The 21698-nt window shown below is 42.9% G+C and overlaps 1 protein-coding gene across 1 annotated transcript in view; it reads left to right on the top strand.

Annotated features, from left to right (window-relative positions):
- LOC109516315 (microtubule-actin cross-linking factor 1-like) overlaps positions 1-21698 on the top strand; it is a 137177-nt gene that overhangs the window by 19525 nt on the left and 95954 nt on the right. The window contains exons 3-6 of the mRNA XM_019870778.1: positions 15625-15686; positions 17916-18005; positions 20878-20955; positions 21039-21131. Coding sequence (XP_019726337.1) covers positions 15625-15686; positions 17916-18005; positions 20878-20955; positions 21039-21131 — 323 coding nt within the window. The remainder of the gene's footprint in view (positions 1-15624; positions 15687-17915; positions 18006-20877; positions 20956-21038; positions 21132-21698) is intronic.

The raw sequence follows: 21698 nt of genomic DNA, 5'->3' as shown, positions 1-21698 counted from the left end.
AAAAGCATATCTCCCAAATTTTTACGGCGTGTTCTTACAGTAAATATCAGTTACTTGTACTCAGTCTTAATAGTTGTCTCGGCGCGTGCCTCATACCTCCAGTTTGTTTACATTTCAAAAATCACAACAGTTATACACTTTGTATGCAATCGTTAATTTTCATTCAACAAAACTGCGATGTGTAAAAGTAGATCATTATTCATAACAAGTTGAGTGTTACATATTGCTCTTTTTTAAAAATGCGCCTCTATTGTAAGCATCACCAATCTGACTCTTTTTTTTTTTTATTTTTATTTTTTTTATTGCCCTTGGTCTAGCTTGTGCACTGAAGTGACCAGCGAGCTTCCAGATTATTGACATGTACGCCTACAGTGTTGTAGTTAATTATTCATCACTGAGGGGAGCATTTAAGGAAAAATGAATCACCGTGTATGTGTAATAGCTCATTGATGAAAGAGCTAGTTTGTGTTGTAAGGTGTTCCAAAAAAAAGTGGGCGTGTGCGCTGTCACACACGTGACAGTCCATAACCTCCGACACGCACACACATACTGTCAGTATGTTACAATGCTAGGCTAGGTACACATGCGTTGTATGGCTATGACATCATCAGGCTGGTCAAAGTCCAGTTCCTCTATCCGGCTTAGAGCGGCAGACGCACATACACATACACACGCACACACATGTAGCCGGCGGATAGCTGTCAAGACTGACGGCTTATTGCGGACGTCTTCCCTTTGACAATGTGGATCTTTGGCGTCCCTCCTCTTCCTCGCACACCTTGCTGTCTCCACGCCGAATGCCTCTGACTGGCCCGGAGGGGGGGAGGGATGAGCGCGGCGGCGGCGTACAGACAGTTCCTCCAGGACTTGGAGGACAAACGAGGTAGACTCCTTTGGGATACCACCCGCATCCTAGTATTATTGTTTTTCGGTTGTTTAACTTTTGAGCAGGTTTTGTGTTGCGAAATGAGGAAACTGAGCACGTTGCTCATCAAGCGATGAGGTGAATCAGTGTCAACTGAGGGTTGGGCAGGGAAAAAAATGATGTCATACCTGCTCTTCAGGAGTTTGTCGAAATGTCACTCCGTTTTAGGTTAAGTATTGTGACTGTTTTGGCGCTTTGTGTTGTTTGGGTTGGGTGATATGAACTTCAATGTTTTACAATGATTAGAATTCGTAAAAATGAAATTATTTCTTTTGCATACAGACTAGTGGACCCTGATAAATATGTCATATTGGTACCAAGCCTGACTGCGGATAGCGACTGTGAGCATAATAGGATGATTGCCGAACCAATTTTTTTGAACATTTCTGGAAAACAACAAAGACAAAACAAAAACAGTTCAGTAGCTTTCAGATTTATATTTTTTGTTGAGACAGTGAAAGTAACTTCAAAATGAGTCAGGCATTTTATCTATATAACTTGTATATATTTTCTTTTCCTACATATGAACTGGCCCATCTGTCCCTTTGTAGCCCTTGAGCACCTTGAGCTCCTTGAGCAGCGGCGCTAGTTAGCGCCTGCAGTTAATTGTTTACGTTGGCCGTCTGCTTTGTGGTGGTGGACACCAGATCCTGTGCACACGGTTTTCAACAAAAGATGAGTGGAGTAAGTTTGCTTTTCAGAGTTGGGTGATGCTATTAGCGCGGCAGCAGCTCAGCGCACTAGAGTGGCTTTGAGTGTCGGCTGCGCTCAAGTCCTTTTTTTTGTCTGTTGAAAGTGAGTCGGGTATGGTGAATATGAATGCCTGAGCTCATACTCGTTACATATGCTAATCATACAACAGCTGTGTTACACCAGTTTTTGGGGGGCTGGGGGTCTCAGTGGTTTTCAGTGTCTCTCCTCCACTGGACACCTGCTTCTTTCGTATGCATAGTGCCCCACAAACATTAGCAACGATTTTTGTTTTCCGTCCCAAAAGATTTGAAAACGGCACAAAACGTCAACATAAACCATTACATGTTAGCATGGTTTTATATTTGATGTAGCTCAGGCCTCTACACTATTATGCTAATGCTAACATCATAGCTCTCTCTCTCTCTCTCTCTCTCTCTCTCTCTCTCTCTCTCTCTCTCTCTCTCTCTCTCTCTCTCTCTCTCTAATACTGTATATATATTTAAAAATGACTTATCTGGTTATCAACAGCAGCCTGGCTCAGTTTTTTTTCCCATGTCAGTGGACGCACGTGTGTGCTCATGTTTGTGCGCTGTTTGTTTTCCAGGTTCATGTGCCGAAGACCATGTTAGCATAACCTGTAAGCATAGCGTAACATGTTTGAAGTTTGCTACATGTCATGCTCGGTTAAGACGGAACACGAAATGGCACTTTGAAATAAACCGCAGTCTTGTTTTTGGCAGTCACTTGAGACGCTACTGTTTTCAATACAGTATCGAGTAACGATTTTGCTAATAATTTACATGAGACTGACTGAAAACTGGACAGGATCATCTATTTGCCTGTTAACTCAATTTTAAATGTATGTATGTGTCTTGCATGTATATATATATACAGACACATTATCAACCTATTTAGAAGTAACTTAGTTTATTACAGTGCCAACACAATGTGTTTTGTCCAGCGGCTCAAGGCAGTCATATGAGGGCTTTTTTGGACTTTTGCGGTTAAGCTAACATTAGCGGTATTGTTGCGGCCATGTCATGAGTTTGTTTTCTAGCAAACCGCCGTCACGCGGGTTCAAAGCCAGGTCCAATTGGATTAAGAGGGATATCAGGCTTCAATATTTGGATTGTGAAAAAGAAGAGGGGGGGGGGGGAGACAACAGCCCTGCATTATGCACTACATCTTGTTTGCTCATGGTCTGATGCGATTACGCTCACCGTGTTTGACTGTGCTTGCGCGGTGGTGATGATTGGAGCAAGGCAGAACGTGACTGTTCGCATTGCTTAGCGTCTCGACTTTAAAAGCTGGTTGATCAGGTTATGTAAATGCTCTTCCAGCGCCAATATCGCCAGCTCGCTCCGTTTTTATACTTAGTTTCAAATTAGCGTTTCTGGTCAGGGTTCGGCTTACTAGCCAGAATCAGGCTCTCAAATGAGGGTTTCAGGACTGTATTTTATTAACCCTGACAAGAAATCTTTTGTAAACTGCTCCGCAGCCCGTCTAGGAAGTCACTTGACGCCAGTCTGTGTTTTCCAAATCTGCCCTTTACTAACGTCCATCCATTCATCCATTTTATTATCCGCTCATCCTCACAAGGGTCGCGTGCGTGCTGGAGCCTACCCCAGCCGTACCCCCTGAACTGGTGGCCATCCAATCGCAGGGAACACTGAAGACGAACAACCATTCGCGCTCACACTCACACAGAGGGAGAATTTCGAGTTTTGGGAATTTGGGAGGAAACTGGAGTAGCCGGAAAAAATCCATGCAACTTGCGCTTGATGCTTCTTTTGACCATCACATGCTTTTCAAGTGGATCCCACTGATTTTAGCAGCAGTAAAATGTTTTATTGGGGTGTAGTGGTGGTCGTCATAGCAACGCCAGATGAAATGCCCACCAGAGTCTAGATTCCATCGCTCCAATTTTCTGCTGAGCATCTGACTCTGCCTGAGGTAGAGTTTGTAATTCTGCCCCTTTTTAAATTTTTTTTAATTTATGTTTTATTTTTTGGCGTTTCGTGCATTTACAGCATACTGGTTGGGAGATGGTTTCAGCCAGGGTTAGCGTTTCAAATTGTATATTCTTTGTGACTGGTTATTTATCAGTGCACCTCTAGTTTCAAGCAAACTTTCGACTTTTGTGTGTGTGTGTGTGTGTGTGTGTGTGTGTGTGTGTGTGTGTGTGTGTGTGTGTGTGTGTGTGTGTGTGTGTGTGTGTACATTGACGCTTGACAACTTGCTAGCATATTTCCACTAGCCGTGTAGCAGACATGTGTGCGCGCCACGATAAACGTGTTTGTGCTTTTCTGCTTATCAGCGGCGCGACACTTGTAGGCGTTACCAACACATTCTGTCACATTAGCAGCAATTACAGACCCTATGGCCCCCCCCCCCCCCCGCCCCATAGCCCGGCGCAGACTTTCATGTATGAATCCGGCAACGTGAGAACATTCTCAACTGTATTTATAGAGCACTTTAAAACAACCACCACTGTATATGAAGTGCTGTAAGTGGAGCAAAATCATTCAAGCAACAAAAAACAGCAAAACAAAAAATCAACAACAAAGATGGTCGAAAGCACAAAAACTGTAAAACTAAAAATCAAGTCTCGTGCTGAGTCAAAAGCCAAAGAATCAAAGAATGTGTTTGTGCACGAGCAGGGTGTGTGTGTTGTGTGAGTGAGCTCATTAAAATGGGATTACAGTCAAACATTTAACACAATTATGTCCTCCATTGATCACGCTTGGCTCGCGTGCCAATCTCTTTTCCTCATTATTCAGTTTTCAATCCACCGCAGCCCGTTTATCTTTTTTTTCTAAATAAAAGACTTGATTAAACTGTGCACAGCGCCAAACGTAACTCATGTCAACACGGTTTCAAATATACCCCAGACCATTTAGGCATCATTGGATACTACTCTACGTTTTATACACACACCACCCACCTACAAATGTAATGCACACATATTTACAAGAAAAGTGTTAAAAATGTTCAAGCACTGAATTTAAAAATGATCTGCTTTCGCTTTCCATTTTCCAGCAGCGCGTCCAGACGGTTAACTACAATGAGGCCACACACAAACTCCCTCCGACACACATTGAGAGGAAGCTCGTCAAGCATGTGCAACCTCCTGCAAACATAAACAAACACCGTTGAACCTGGCACACCAAACCAACGCATTGAGTCAGCGAGGTTTCCTGATGGTTTTATTTATTTAACAAGACACTTTCACTAGCTAACGGGCACTAAAGCAATGAAGAGAGTTGCCCCAGCGGTGTCAACATTCATCAGAGGGAGCTGGTGATCTCACGTGACTTGACGTCATGGCCTTCCCTGACAGCACCGTAATTAACTGTTGTGTCCGGGGGCAGGGTCAAGTGGCGCAATAAAAGACCAGAGAACGGGACGGCACCTTAATGGATGCGCGTCCATGGCAACGACAACAGCTGTGGTTAAAATGAAGGGCTCAGTTGCCGCGGTGTTGTGTTCAGTTCTTGCGCATTTGTGTACACTCTTCACATTCTTTGCCCGTCTACACCCTTTCGTTGTGCCCCTCCTTCAGCCCCTTCACTTCGCCTTTTCCCATCGCTGACCTTCTCCGCCCGTTGTTTCTCTTCCTCTTCATCTTCGTCGCTCTCGCGCCCCCCCCCCCCCAAAAACATTTCTCGCGGTGACGCTAACACAAACGTGCCTTGAAGCAAGTGTTCTCAGCTCTGAACCTGTCTGTGTGACCTGTACGCGATCATTGTTGTCCCCTCTCCTATATACCGCAGCCCGTTAAGGCAGTCGCTTGACACCACTCCATGTTTTACTTATTTACACAGCACAGTATTCACATTGACTGTACAAGAAACCTGTTCCAAATTGTCCCGCATCAAACCTTTCTCTTGTGAACTGTTTCAAATACCGTGCCCCGTTTAGGCAGTCACTTAATACAAATATGTGTCTTGCATAGATACATTGTAAAAAAAAAAAAAAAAAAAAAAACGACAACATACTGGAAAGGAAAATCAACTTTAAAAAAAAAAAAAAATTAACTCCTTGTTTTGACTATACTGTTGTCAGGCTGTCCAATCTCTGCTGATTGCTCTGACGAGTGAAATTCTGAAGGCACAGACACCCGAAACAAATTATATATCACTATAAATTCCTTCCTAATCAAACATGGGTACATCAAACCACTCTCCTTCCGGAATGAAGCTTCTCTTTTCTCACGAGGTCATAAATCTCCACTTTCCGTGGTGGCCTCCCTCCTTTCCCACCAACCGTCTCCATTCATTGATTCTCCATGTGGTCCTACTTTGCTCCCCCCGCCCCCCCTCCCCTTTTCTCTTTGGTGTTTGACTGATGAAACGAGAGCTGTGTCAATATCAACAATCTGACAGCTACGATCTTGTGTGGTAAAATTCAAGATGCGCACATACGCACCCGATCGCACGTCAATCAACGGGCTGCGATCGGTTCAAACATTTGCTCTGTATTGAGCTGTCACTTCACTTGATTATAAGTGAAGGTGACCCTGAAGGGGAAGGAGATGAACAAGAGCGTCACTATAAACTGCTTCTGTCTTGATTTGTGTTGTGCTGTGCAGGCTAAGACAAAGGAATCGGGTCATTAGAATTTGGTGACTGGAAACAAGAACTCCAGCCTGTCGTAAACGTTTGCCGGGCTACTACTCCATCTTTAGAGTTTACTTCGGCCTGACAAATGCATCCATGCATTAAGCCTGAGCGAGATGGCCTAAAATAAAATATCTTGAAGCAACGGATGTTGGAACATAAATGGGCCAACGATACACATTGACAGAAAATATCACTCTCAGGCACACATTCTTTGTCCTCTGCAAAGAGAGACTATTATTCCAGTTTTTGGAGGAGCTACATTTGCAGTGTCTCCATCTGTGGGTAATCTACTGCCCCCAGGTGGCCAAGGTGCACACCCCGGAAGGAGCAGCACAATGGCCATTGAACTGTGCTAGTGTTGGAAAAGCTGCTAATTCTCCACCTCTGACTGCTTTTGAACACAAGCTCTTCTCGGATCGCAGCCTTGTTGTTAGTGTATTCCTTCTGAGCAATGAACTTGAATCTATTAATCGTCTAGCCCCAATGTTAGCATTTACTTTTAGCTCCAAAGTCAGCAGGACTTGTCTGGAAGCTGTCTGGACGCTCCCTTATTTAGTGTGTGTGTGTGTGTGTGTGTGTGTGTGTGTGTGTGTGTGTGTGTGTGTGTGTGTGTGTGTGTGTTGAGGCTTGTTAATCCGCACTTGTCAGTTTATGCAGGGGTCATGCAACTTGTAATCTCTTAATGGCCTCTCGGGGTGTCTTGTCTGTCTGCTCGCGCTCACTTCCTGTGTGCAGCTATCCGCTCAGATCAGCCTGTCAAAACAGACCATCAGCGAATTGTCACTCACTCCTTCACTAATAGTTTATTTTCCAGCGCTATCTATTCAAGTGTCTTTGTAACAACGTGCGTGCGTGTGAGATCAGCTGAGCCGACACTCCGAGCTCGAATGCTCATGCCCGTTTGACCCACTCGTGCCAAACTCATCGTCTGGGTGGTCAGTCATCTGTCAATGTATGTTTTGGCATCATCACATATTAACAGAGGAGGACAGCTGTTTTGTTTTCTACCTGGATTAGATTGCCCCCTATGTGCTGGAAGTGGTACTGCACGGGGAGCGACAAATATGACCCCACTTTACTGAGTCAGATTGTTGTCATTGTACAGACAAAATGTTACTTTGCAGTTTTATTTTCATGGATTAAATTGAAGATTGGACGATACATTAGCCTTATTCTCTCATCTTGCTCATCTCGTTTCCTGCCATCCTCATCCTCCTGTCATACAGCTGTCATTTTAATTTTATTTATTTTTCCTGCTGCCTCTCAGTTATTGTGTCGGCGTGACCTTGTTGCGCTGCGGCTGCGAAAGGACGCTGACTAGGACAATGTGTAGGAGGTTGGAGGGTGATAAAAAGCACGCCGTCAGGATATGAGGCACTTTAATGTACAGTAGTTGTGTTGTTTTTACGCGGTGGAGAACGTGTCACAAAAGGCGCCATTGTCCGTGCGGGGTGAGAAGCGGTGACATGTTTTCGTGCCGGACGAATGAAGGGAGCCATTCACTTCACGAGCCGAAACGAAACTTTTTAGCACACACTATTTCCGTGCATTCATGTCATTTTAACTCCTTTTTCTTTTAAATCCAAGCAAAAAATGTACTCATCTTCAACTGTAATGTAGTGGATATAAAATAAGGTAAAGAATGTCATAAGATCCCATTCCAAAAACAAAATAATAATTGCGCTAACTTTGAGGTATTTATGGGCTAATATGTTTGTTATTGTGCAGTGCAGTTTTTAATCAACACTGCTGTAGACAAGAGCTAAGCTAGCAAAGTTGCTGCTTCCCAGCCTGGCTTTGGTTTCATTGGTCTCTCCTGCCACACTGTGGTGAGCGGTGGTGCAACCTTTTACCACAGTTCTAGTCCTGCTTCTCACTATTTTTGTGTGTTTGCCTTCTGACTCGAGTATTCATGTAGTCCTTTTAAAATTAAGCATTGTTTGCCAAAGATGGTGTGTTGTCTATGTATTTCCCTAATAACAAGAGCACCGGTGAGAGCGCAGACCTCCACCAAGGCTTGTCACTTACGACTTTACCACCTTGGGCGTAATTGCGGAAAAAGAAATCCAGTTTCATCCTTTTTGTGACTAAAATGATTGTTCAAAGCACAGTAGCCATCTGAACCTGTCCACCCTCCTGTCCTCTGGGAGGCGCTATCAAAGATGTGGTGGGGGCTTATTCTAAAATGCAGTCAACTTTACTTTAGTTGAATAATTGTAATGATTTTTGGCTAATTTTTCAATGGGTTTTCTGGCCCTTTAAATGCACTACACAATTTCTTTTAATTCAGTTGTTAGATAAGCTAGGATCTATTGATTCACTGAGGGGAAGTTCGGTGTTACAGCAATTACATAAAATATGATTAAATGAATTTCATGAATAAATCTCTTTAAAAACATAAAACGTTTTACCAGCAAACTAATATAATGTTTGTTCCCGTCCCTAAAGTTCATGCACAGTTCTTTCCAAGGTGAGAGTAACCGGAGACGTCCAATCCGTCTCTCTGGCTGGCCGACTCAGTCTTTGGCATTCATACAGGCCCCCTCTCCACTGTACACTCAATCGCCTCCCTCGACAATCGGCGTCATAATCAGCTGATGTCCAAAAGGTAAAAATAAGATCAAAATAACACAGACATGATGTGTCACGCCGCTCGTGGCAACGCCGCCAAACACATAAACACAGTTCAGGCAGTACTCCTTAACCCTCCTGTTCCTGTATGTTTGTAGGTCCTTGTGACTCACTGTAGGTTTAATCTGATTTTTAAATGTAAAAAAGGAAAGTGAAAAAGCTCAGCAAAAAAAAAAAACTTCACCCCCAATTTTTCCTCATTAAAAAAAAGAAAATCCAAGATTGTGATTTGCATGGAGGCAGTTATTCTCCAGTAAGCCGCGGTTATTTGTGGAGGATAAAGAATATATGCCTGTGAGTATTGTTAGATTGTCGCCATGTGTTGCTCCACCACCACCCTGTGTGTCACAGATTTAATTCAGAACCATTCAACACCGAACTTAACTCCTCTTAACTCAGTTTCCAATGTAGCGCAACCCGTTTAGGCAATCCCTTGAAACCAATTTTTGTTTTGCATATATGCACTTACGAGATACGTACGAGAAACTTGATTCAGAACTATTGAATGCCACACCTAAATTACCTCAAGTTTATGATATACCGCATACCCTCGAGGCAGTTACTTGATACCAATCTGTTTTACAACTGTACACCTTTCTATTGTATCGACAATAATGTGTTAGAAATGGTACTGTACCAAACTTAACTGTTAATTCAAGTTTCCGATATCCTGTAGCCCATTTAGGCAGTCACATGACATCAATCTTTGTTTTGCATGTATAAACATTCTGTATTTACATATTTACAAGACCCTGTGGCAATCTTAACTCCTGTTAAATAAAGTTTTCAATATACCACAGCCCATTTAGGCAGTCACAAGAAGCACAGTTTGTGGCTTCCCGCTTTTGAATTTCATTTGTCCAAACGCTCTGATTGGAGGAACTGGAATTCGCTGTCGAGGGTGAGTGAGCTTTAGAGGGAGGGAGAGAGAGAGGGCAACTCCACGGGGAGAAGCACTGTGCACTTGTTAAGCTGGCTAGTTCTGTGTTTGTGATCCCGTGAGATGCGTTCATCTTCCTTTGGATCCTAACTGTGAGTCTATTTTGGGTGGGGGTATGAACTTCCTGTATGACCCAGGCGTCCTGGCTCCCATCCTGATGGCGGCGGTGCACTTCCTCACCGCTGCCGGCGTTTGGTTCTACCACCGCCGCCGTCGTCGTCACCGTGTCCTCGCACCGCTCGTGCTTGAAAGAGGTAATAACTGCCTGCACAGGAAGGAAGTAGATCTTGTCATATTAGACATGAGCGCCATAACACTTTCTGTGGAGGCTTCACCCACTTTTTATATCAGTCAAGCTTTGTGAGCATCCTTTTGGTATTAGCCTTTCTGTGCATGTAGCCTCCTATTAGCTTTTGGTTCTTTCGGGAATGGACAGCTATTGCCTTGTGAGGTGTTAACATGTAGCATTAGTGCTCCAGGCTTGCTAATATGCAAACATGGCACTGTTCTATTTTAAAGGCGCACACACGTTTCTCTTGTTACAGTGAAAGAACCCACGTATGAGTATTTGATCGTGCTTTGAGTCCATATTTGGATCCAAAAGTGAGGCCATGCTTTATCAGAAGCTTTGTTAGACTGTTGGCTGCTTGCACCGTGAGCTCTTGATACAAGTGGACTTGCAGTAAGCCACTCTACTGAGATCTAATATAAACAAAACAAAAAAAAATGAAGTCCAATAGAGGTTTCCATGACTTTGATGCAATTGTGACTTTGATGCAGTTGCCTGTGCTCGAGGCTTTGTGCTTTGTCTCGTCCTTGATGTTTTTTTTTGTTTTTTTTTTGTGATTTATAGACTTTATTGGGAATGTAAATGGGAATGGTAATTTGTTTATGCCCCGTGATTGGCTGACGACCAGTCCAAGGTCTACATGTACTCTTGCTCAAAGTCAGCTGGTATCGAATCCAACACACCCACGACACACTGATCAAAACCTTTGTCACATCTACCCTAGCTAAGGGGATCCAGTCAAAAATAATCTGCCATTGCAAAAAATAATAAGGCTCTGTTTTGATTAATTTGACACATTTTTTTGTATGCTTTGGTTCTGGTGTCCCTCAGGGCTGCATCCTTGGGCCCTCATTGATTTCTCTTCATGTCAAATTCTTCTAATTTGCTGCTTTCTCTTGCTTGTGTAATACCAAATTCCACATCTAAACTTTGATTGTGTTTTTTTTATACTGTCCACCATATCCCACAGTGGTCCAGAACTTGCAGCTGGGGTCACATTGCAGGCTTAGTGTCTTAAGCCCATTTAGGATTTGTTGGTTTGCTCGAGACACGCGACTTGTTTTGATCTGCTGTGATGTGGTTGGCTCGAATTGTGCCAGCTCAGGACCTTGGCGTGAGAGGTGAAACATGCTTAGTTCTCTGGGCTGATAGAGAGCTGGTTTAATATCTTGCACATTATTATTGTGCACGTGTACTTAATGTTGAGAGTCAAGTGAAAAGGGGAGAATCAGGAAGTCACAAAGTCACAATTTGAAGGACACATTTTTTTCCCTGTCCACAATTTAGCCATCCAGCCCCTTCTATGTCAACATTATCACTGAGCAATCACGTGTGTGCCACTTACCAGAAGCGATCAATCACGTGTGCATTCAACAAAATGTAGTGTTTCAAGTGATTGTAGTGTTTCACCATGTGTCCAGACTGCAAATGAATGGCACATGCCCGAAGCCACCTCTGACTAATGTAACTGGACTCTAGCATCTTCAAAATGGCTTTTGTTCTTCGGCCAACCTAGCTGTCAGACCATTGACTGAGAAACGTACAGTGTCACGAGTGCCATGGTTTCTTAACAGAGGGTCAGAATAGGAAGATTTAGTTAGTTTTGTTTTACACCGGATGAGTGGTCAGCTACTCCAGAGCTACAACTATTAATACACACGCTGTTAAAAGTTACTTTAAAACAAAGAGATCCCTCAAACTAAATGGAAAACTACAAAGGCCCCGAGGCGCAGCCCTGAGAGACACTTAACATCACAAGACAACATAATAGTCAAATTATCCCAAAGTGAGCCTAATTTACATTTTAAAGACCAACTTTTTTGTTTCCGGTGAAGTCTCCTGTGAGTTTATTAGTCAATTATAATGTACTCTTGTGTTGATTTGTACAACAGGAAGTTCCCAGATTAATATAAATCTAAAATGCACTCACATTTCTCCCATCTGGCCACATGAGGGCAGTGTGCGCTGCATGATAATTTGATGACTGGCTAATTTTAGGCTGCTTCGTCCTGTGGACACTCTGTGGGCGGCTTGATGTTCAGATCCACATGGGGTTCAACGACTGACAGTTAAATAGAGTGAAACTTGAATGTGAAACTGAAAATGACATAATGCCAGAAAGACCGGAAGAGGAAGGGCGAGTGAGGGAGATTAGAGCGAGAGTGGTGCTAATCTGAATTGCTACAGCATGTTTCATGCCAGACGTCAGACTGGAAGAGGCTAAAAAAAAACAACAAAAAAACGGGAGTCGCTCAAAGGAATCAGGATCCTGTGAGACTTGCGTGTGCACGCGAGAGCTATCACTTTCTGTTGTGGCTTTGCATCCACGGTCCTGAAATGTTTTGTAAAATTCCATTGAACAGAACGTAAAGAAGAACATTTTGTGCATCATGATTAATTCATTGTGGTGTGCATGCCTCGGCCACTTAGAGGATACTGATGCTATTGGTTAGCTCGTCTATGGTGTTAATCATTGTTTGTTAGCATTAAGCTAAGTGGACTTTCCTAAAGCAAATTTTTAAAATTAATTTATGTATGTATGTATGTATGTATGTATGTATGCTTGTAATTCGATGCATTTATTTATTTTAAGAACTTCACTCGGCATTCACTGTTTGTGCCAACTCGCTGCTGCCACCTCTCTCTACTCTACTTGGCTCTCTTTGGTTCAAACATGACACAGCAAGATTTTCTCGAGCTGGGAGAGGCACCGGGATGCGAGGAGGCAAGGCGGAGCTTCTGGGGTGAAGGGATTCAAGCTTCTAAAATTAGGAACAATTACAGACTTGACTGACTCGTGGGCTGTCCATCAAGGCTGAGAGCTACTTGACGAGGAAAATGAGACTTAAAAACAAAAGAGACTTAAAAGCTGACAGCCGGTGTAAAAATAGGACTTAGTTAGTGTCGTAGAGTGAGGCGCAATGATGAAGCGCCCTGCAGAGCCTCGGCCAGCTGATCTCTGGTGAGGAAAGGAAGGCGGGGACAGTGAAGTCAGTGAGCTGAGAGGAGGGGCCTTAGCAGAGGAGGCACTCTGACACAACACGTGTGAAGAACGAAACGGAAGCACAGAGCCGATGGGCCGGGGCGACATGGCGGGAGAGGACGGCTAAGGGGGATTTACCGGGTGCCGGCCAGGGGGCGGATTAGGACATCTTGTGGACACGCTTTTAGAGACTATGTGGCCTGACTACAGGAATGAATCTCACCTCAACGCGCACCTGTACTCGCGCATGTGCTGTGCAGGTCAGTCTGCGGGTGGTAGGATGTCTTATCAGTGTGTGTTGAAGTGATTGACAGCGCGTGTGTGTAGGTGTGTGTGCCTGCGTTTATGAGCGAGGGTGAGTATTCAAGAAAGTTAGCATGTGAGAGTGCATGAGGGTGAGAATTCATCGTGTGCTTTCATGAGCACCTATGTGTGTTTCTAAAAGCGTGTATGAGAGAGAGAGATTACTGTGTGTCTGCATTTGCGTGTGAGGGTGCATGCGCTTGTGTTGCACGAGTGAGTTTTCATGAGTGACTGTATGATGTTTGTGTGAGAATTAATGCGTGTGTGACAGTGTGTGAGAAATTCAGTGTTTTTGTGTGTATTTGAGTCTGTGTGTGACACTGTCTATGTTTGTTGGCGAGTGCTTGTGTATGCATGTGTGAGAGTATGAGAGAGAGAGAGAGACTGAATGTGGGTGTCAACAATACTACTCTATTGTATCCTGAATGAGTGCCAATATGTGCCAGTTACCTCCACACTATGATGTAGTATACACACACAGTTATCCATTTCATGATATTTATTCACTTTATGATTACATTGTGTGTGTGCATGTCTGAGTGTGCATGTGTGAGAGAGAAAATGCATTTAAAGCATATTTGCTCTCAGCTGAGCCACCCGGGCAGCAGGTTTGGGAAGCAAGACGTGTTGTTGCAGTGTCGTGAAACTATGTCGCAAGTGCCTGTTGAAATACGCTCACTTTGCCTTCCTGCTTCTATTGTAAAATCTATTCCGTGTGCGTTTGTGCATGCATCCCTTAATTAACTCTGGTACAGTCGAGATATTGAACATACAGTACTTAGTCCTCAATCCAACATCCTGGTCAGAAATCCTTTCTACTTTAGGAGCAGTTGAATGTATTAAGTGTGTGCGTGCTCGTGCAGGAAATGATAACGTTCGTCTCCACGTGGCTTGGCACTCTGTCTCCGTGGCAACAGCTAAACACCTGTTAGGCCAACTGAGTCTTGTTGTTTCCATGCTGTTGCACTCCTCAAGCCAAGCATGGAAACATTGTACAATATTTTCTTTTTAAGTAGGAGACTCAGTTTGGAAGTCAATGTACCACTGTATATGTAAAACTCATTTCTGTTTTTCCCGAGTATCGAAAGTCCTCACTTTTTCCAAAAAGTCAGATTTTGGTGACTTAATTGGACAACGGTCCAAAGTAGACTCAAATATATTTTCAAAACAAGGTGTTGCACACACGCAAGGAAGAAATGCGAGTACATGAGTCTCTCCCAAGTGGAATGATGTCACATGGAGATGGAGGAGACGAAGATTGTTTCCAGCAGTGTGTGCGTGCGTGTGTGCGTGTGAGTGGTTGTTTGTGGTGGGAGACAGGAGGGAGGAGATAAGACATTGGTGGCCCAGCATCAGCCTCTATTCCCAGAACAAATGCATCACCCCTCTGGAACACGATGGGTGTCTTGGAACACGATTGACAATTGAGACAAAACAACGCAGACCTCCGCCAAGGCCCTAATTTGGATCAGTGGGAAACTGTACACTTTCACGGTTGTTTTACATCCTCACACTGATCTCCAAATTAGCTGGACTAATGGAGGCATTTACTGATTGAACAATAGCGGTCTCAGGATTGACCCCTGGGGAACCCCACAGGTTTTAGCCATTTAGTCTGAGACAGTTAGAGCAAAGGCAAAATTGTACCCCTTCACAGTTTGTGTGTGTGTGTGTGTGTGTGTGTGTGTGTGTGTGTGTGTGTGTGTGTGTGTGTGTGTGTGTGTGTGTGTAATATTACACATACAAAGTGTATGTCTCTGAAAGTACATGTACGAGGCATTAATCACGTTTTTCAAAGCTCATATAAAGAAACAGATAACCCCAAAGAGAGTTAGACAGGAAATGAAAGTATTCATACAGAGAGATGAAATATATATCGTACTACTTTGTTTCATCCATCCCCTCACAAACCAATTAATTCACAAAATTTCCGTGGCTGAGGTCAGAAGCTTAAAAGCTGACTAATTTATTAGTGGTCACTAATGGACAGCTAACCTCATGTTGTGCATGTGTCTAATGTATAACTTTGCAGCACACACACACGACGATGTGCTATTCAATCGTGGGAACAAAAACAATTATTGTCCATTAGCCACAATGCTAGCTCTTTCCAAATCCTGCAAATTTACTGGAAAAGTGTGTGTGTGTCGACCGAGGGGAAATCCGTCACGATGAAAATGAAAGTGAATATTTTTGGATGCTGTCATTAACTCCTTTCTCTCTCTCGATTCCCCGCAGACGAGCGTGACAGAGTTCAGAAGAAGACTTTCACAAAGTGGGTCAACAAGCATCTCATCAAGGTAAAGTCATTCAGTTTTATAGAGCACCATTTTTCTTATTTAAAAACAAAAAGTTCAAAAAGCAAACCCCACCGTATAGGCGATTCTAAACATTTTCAATGATACCAACAGCTGGTGGTAGTAGCACATCATGGCATGCGGTGCCGTTGGTGCCGCAGCTGTGAATTCAACTGGGTGGCTGTGTAGTCTGCGTTGCACAAGCGCGCGCGCGCACACACACACACACACACACACACACACACACACACACACACACACACACACACACACACACACACGGGGTTAGTGAGGAATGGAAAGCAGGGCATCATTGTTACACGACTGAGGAACAAGGTGTCTGTCTGACCCCGTAACTGTAAACTGTGAGGCAACTGCGCTGACAGCGGCTGCTCGCACATGTGACTCTGTACCAGCAGTGTGCAAAATGTAGGTCACAAATCACTGAAGAGCATTTTTGGAGTAAAGAAGTGCTGGGATGCTATGCATTTAAAATATCTATATGCTGTATAGTCAGGCTTTATGCACTAAAAAGAGGAAGAAAATGTAAATAAATGATAAGTTGAGTGTCTCAGTACATTTACTAGGCAGGAAAATTAAAGACATGTATGCAGGATGTGACTTATGGATACAGATACAGTAAAAGTAATAAAAATATATATTTCAAAGGAATAAATAAAGGTAAATTCTGAAGTATGTAACGAAACAAATTAATTAAAATTGTTTTTTTTTAATATTTAAGTTATACAGCAAAAAATGGTAAAATCCATCAAATTTCTGAATTATGTATGTTATTATAAATTAATAAAATCCACTTAAAATCGATATATCAATAACTTGCAACTAAACTTAAATACAACTAACATTAAAAAAAGGTATATGTCAAAAGTAAATGCATGAATAAAACTGCCAGTAAAGGTTTTGTATTTAAAAAAAAAAAAAAAAAAAACAACCTTAGAGGGGGCCCAGCAAAAAAATAAAAATGAAATAAAAATCAATCAAATAAATACATATGTTGTAAATAAATCATTAAATCAAAATTTTTTGGGGCCTGGGATGAATGCAGTCCTGAACTAGGATCCTCCACATCATGTGCAAACATGCCCCCTTGTGGCATTGCTGAGCAGCTGATTGGACGTTTTTTACCTTTTGACCTTATTTTGCCCCCCCAAAATACTTCTACTATGGGTAATTCAAAAGCATTGCGAAGACTAAATAAAATACGCCAATATCAAAAGTCTGCAGAAACTCATTCAAAGACTCCACAAGTTGATGCCAACAAAGCGCTAAAGAGTGAAGAAAGCTGGCCGGCCTCCACCGTCCTGCTGAGTGACATCATCCTCTCGGTTTGCTCAGCGCGTTGTAAACACACACACTTTGAATTGACTGTTTCGGCTGCACAGGTGTGTGTGTGTGTAGTGTACACACTCAAAGCTATTCTTCTGGTATGCGCACACACACCAATCCAGTAGATGGTGTTGAGAAAATAGTTTCAGTCCTACTAGAATGATTTGACCGCAGAGTGACTAATCCGAGCTCATAAAAGTGACAACAGACACAGAAATAACATTTGCACAAAGCCATAAAGAGATCGTCGTATCCGTTTGAATGTCAAGTGGCACGTCTTAAAAATCGTCCGCTTTTGTTAGCTGCAATGATGTCTGGGATTGCCGGCATTATACTGTCAGTCCTGGCTATAAAATTCCTTTCACCTTATTATCAACAACAAAGTGGAGTTTAGGGCTGAAACAAGTCTAACTCCGTACAACCACCCACACCCTAATAAATGCCTGAGTTACTTCTCTGCTTGGAGTACCCCTTATTTATGTGTTCACTGCCAAGGAGGAGTCAAGCAAACCACATCAACAATTGTTTATGCTGTACATGACCGTAGCATGCCACCAACTCCTTGGTAACAAGGCCAACTGCAAAAGAAACCTTACTTTACCAAATAATATATGGCCATCAACGCCTAGATGCTTTTATTTTGAAGTTTCCCTGGCAGCGCGTCGCGGCATAACGGCTTGACTTGGACTGACTTGAATGATCTCATCTTCCAGACTCTGGTTTCGGTTTCTGGGCCTTCACGGGACTTTGGTAATTGAACAGATGGTTGGGAATGAAATTAATAGAATTCCAAGGAAGAAATATTCAAATTTAGGTTATAAATGACGACTAGGAGTAGCAGTGCAATATTCCTCGCCCTTGCCTTACGTCCTCTCATTCATGCAGGTGAGGAAGCACATCACTGACCTCTATGAGGACCTGAGAGATGGGCACAACCTCATCTCCTTGCTGGAGGTTCTCTCTGGCGTCACCCTGGTAGGCATCACACACACGCACACACACTTCTCTTTCACTTTCTCATACTCTCTCACTACTTGTATTCTCGCTGTCAGACACGCCTGTAGTCTCAGTGTCACTCTCATACTCTCTCGTGGTGTCACACTCCATACGGTCTCTCCGAACCATTTCGCACTCAATTGCAAACAGTCACGCTTTTACTCAATGTTTCCCCTCTCACATTCATGTCATAGTCTGAATACACTCTCGCACACTCTTATACAATCATTTACTCTCAGACAGTCTCGTTCAGCCACGTCCATATATATTCACTCACAATACTTTCGCCCTTATCACACTCACACACACTACCCTTTCTCATACCTTAAAGCTCACTCTCATTCTCATGTTCCAACTGCTCACTCATGACCTCTCATGCTCTCTCATTTATTCTCATAATTTGTCACTCTCCTCATCACGTTCACTCTTATTCTCATGCTTTCTCATCATCTCACACCCGCGAGACTAATAAAGGTTTTCTTATCTTATCTTTTTCCGCTTTTACTCTCCTACTCTTTCTCTCACGCTCTAACACTGTCACTTTTATTGGTCTCACACTGTCGCTCTCTCACTGTCAAAGCCTCACTCTCGCATACTCTCTCATAAACTACTCTCTGTACTTTCAGTCCCATATTATCTCACTCTTGTCTCTCCTACCCACTCTTGACACTCTTCTACTCTCACACTGCCTGAAGCTCTCAGGCACATTTGCCTCTTGCTTCCCTGTGATCTCTGAGTGAGATCATGCTGAGTAAATCAGGTTGCGTCTCGAAGATGCTGAGCGGTCAGGTGACTCTTTGCTTCCCATCATACCTCGTTGCTGTTAAGATTCCTTGCTGGAGGTTCTCTCTGGCGTCACCCTGGTAGGCATCACACACACGCACACACACTTCTCTTTCACTTTCTCATACTCTCTCACTACTTGTATTCTCGCTGTCAGACACGCCTGTAGTCTCAGTGTCACTCTCATACTCTCTCGTGGTGTCACACTCCATACGGTCTCTCCGAACCATTTCGCACTCAATTGCAAACAGTCACGCTTTTACTCAATGTTTCCCCTCTCACATTCATGTCATAGTCTGAATACACTCTCGCACACTCTTATACAATCATTTACTCTCAGACAGTCTCGTTCAGCCACGTCCATATATATTCACTCACAATACTTTCGCCCTTATCACACTCACACACACTACCCTTTCTCATACCTTAAAGCTCACTCTCATTCTCATGTTCCAACTGCTCACTCATGACCTCTCATGCTCTCTCATTTATTCTCATAATTTGTCACTCTCCTCATCACGTTCACTCTTATTCTCATGCTTTCTCATCATCTCACACCCGCGAGACTAATAAAGGTTTTCTTATCTTATCTTTTTCCGCTTTTACTCTCCTACTCTTTCTCTCACGCTCTAACACTGTCACTTTTATTGGTCTCACACTGTCGCTCTCTCACTGTCAAAGCCTCACTCTCGCATACTCTCTCATAAACTACTCTCTGTACTTTCAGTCCCATATTATCTCACTCTTGTCTCTCCTACCCACTCTTGACACTCTTCTACTCTCACACTGCCTGAAGCTCTCAGGCACATTTGCCTCTTGCTTCCCTGTGATCTCTGAGTGAGATCATGCTGAGTAAATCAGGTTGCGTCTCGAAGATGCTGAGCGGTCAGGTGACTCTTTGCTTCCCATCATACCTCGTTGCTGTTAAGATGTTGACATCAGTCGCATCCAGGGTGCTGATGTCAAACCACCATCTGCTTCCGAATCAATTGTTCCTTCATCCTCTCCCCTCCTTTTCATTTCATCCCCCATTCCCCTCTCCTTTACCCCCTTGCTGTTACCGTAGCAACCCAGAAGCACCCCATTCCTGAAAAGGGCGTTCCCCTTGCGTGCGCCTCCTCTCATCCTGCTTGCGGTGGAGGATGGTGATGATGATGATAATGAGGAGGAAGGAGCTCAGGGAGTACGTAACGATTGCCTCTGGTTGCCGCCCTCTAGGCGGCGCTGTGGGGCTGCATGAGTGTGGATAACAGCCAGCGGCATATCACGAAGCGCCACTTGAATGACGCAAGGAATCACAATTAGGATAAAAGCTGAATTTAACCTCTCATTCGGAAAGCCTCATTATTTTTGATCACTTGCACGTACACTGGTGCCTTCACATAACAGTCACCCAACTTTTTTTCATTTTAGTTAACAAGCTAAACAAAAGCAAAGAGAATTTAGCATTGTGCGTATCAAAGAACCACATTGCTGAATAAAGTCCGCTTAGCTTCATGCTATGAAATAATGCAAAAGGCGTGTAATGTAAAAATACTGGTATATATTTTTTATCCTCCGCAAAGAGAGACCAATATTATTGTGGTAGACTGAGCTGATAACTATCACTATCGAAAGTGGTGACATTTGATCACTGATTATATTTAACAGATGGTCATTATTTATTGATCTTTTTTTTAAATATTGTATTTCATGACTTTCATTTTAAGAAACCTTTTGATTTATTGTAAGACAAATTGAAATGGTTCTGATTTCGATATAAACTACTGTTGCCCACTGGCTTCAGGATAAAAAAAAAAAAAAAGCTAGGAATGGAAAGTACTCATCTGATGCACGCGGGTTGACTAATCTTGTGTTAATTTAGCTTTTGTCACCTTCTAATCAAGAACATGTTTTGACCTACGTGCGGTTGTTGCAGTCCGCATGTCTTTTTAACTCTTTCCACAGCATCGAAGCTTTCACGTGCACTCTGCTTCAGTTGCACACTAAAACAACTCAATTCTTTCCCTTCTTCAGTACATTTGTTCCTTCCGTACTCTCATTTTTGACCTTCCTTTGTGTGCTCCAGCCCAGAGAGAAAGGCCGCATGAGATTTCATCGACTGCAGAATGTCCAAATAGCCCTGGACTTCCTAAAACAAAGACAAGTACTTGGTCGTCTCCTCCTCACGGTCTTCAAAGTCTTTACACACAGGAGACTTTTTAACGGTCTTTTCTTACTTGCCTCCAGGTTAAACTTGTCAACATCAGAAATGATGACATCACCGACGGAAACCCCAAACTTACACTGGGTCTCATCTGGACCATCATCCTCCACTTCCAGGTCTGTGCTGACTCTTTTGGCCTTCCTGTGCTGGCTCGATTCATTAACATGTGCTTGATGATGTTAAAAGACTTAATCGCATTAATGACATACAGATCTCATCATTTCTCATAATGGTCGCTTATGATGACTTTATAATTAGATTATTTTTGAAAAATGTGCTTTTTGGAGCCTTAGAAATCCACTAAGATGTAGCCAATAAAAAAGGCTTGTTTAATATGACAAATAAGAATAATGTTTATTCAGGCAAACTTAATATTTAAAAACCACCTGAGGAAAACTGACACCAGGTCACCTTTTACTGTTTTCATCTTGCACACTATCTGGAATGTTTATACCAAAAAAAACATATTCTTAACTGTAAGCCATTGTATCATCATTAATTTAATCGTGATGGAACTGAAATATATTATACATTAACATAGGATAATGTACACAATTATGTTTAAAAACAAGACATTTTTAAAGGCTATATCCAAATGCATTGTGCTTTAAAAACATCAATACAGCAGAATTGTACCTTCGTATACCACCAGAGGGAGCCCACGCACAACTAGTGCTTGTAGT

This window comes from Hippocampus comes, unplaced genomic scaffold (genome assembly GCF_001891065.2).
Source record: "Hippocampus comes isolate QL1 unplaced genomic scaffold, H_comes_QL1_v1.1 scaffold35, whole genome shotgun sequence".
Classification (NCBI taxonomy): Eukaryota; Metazoa; Chordata; class Actinopteri; order Syngnathiformes; family Syngnathidae; genus Hippocampus; species Hippocampus comes.
The sequence above is the reverse complement of the archived record's forward strand: the minus strand, read 5'-3'. Positions and strand labels throughout refer to the sequence as shown.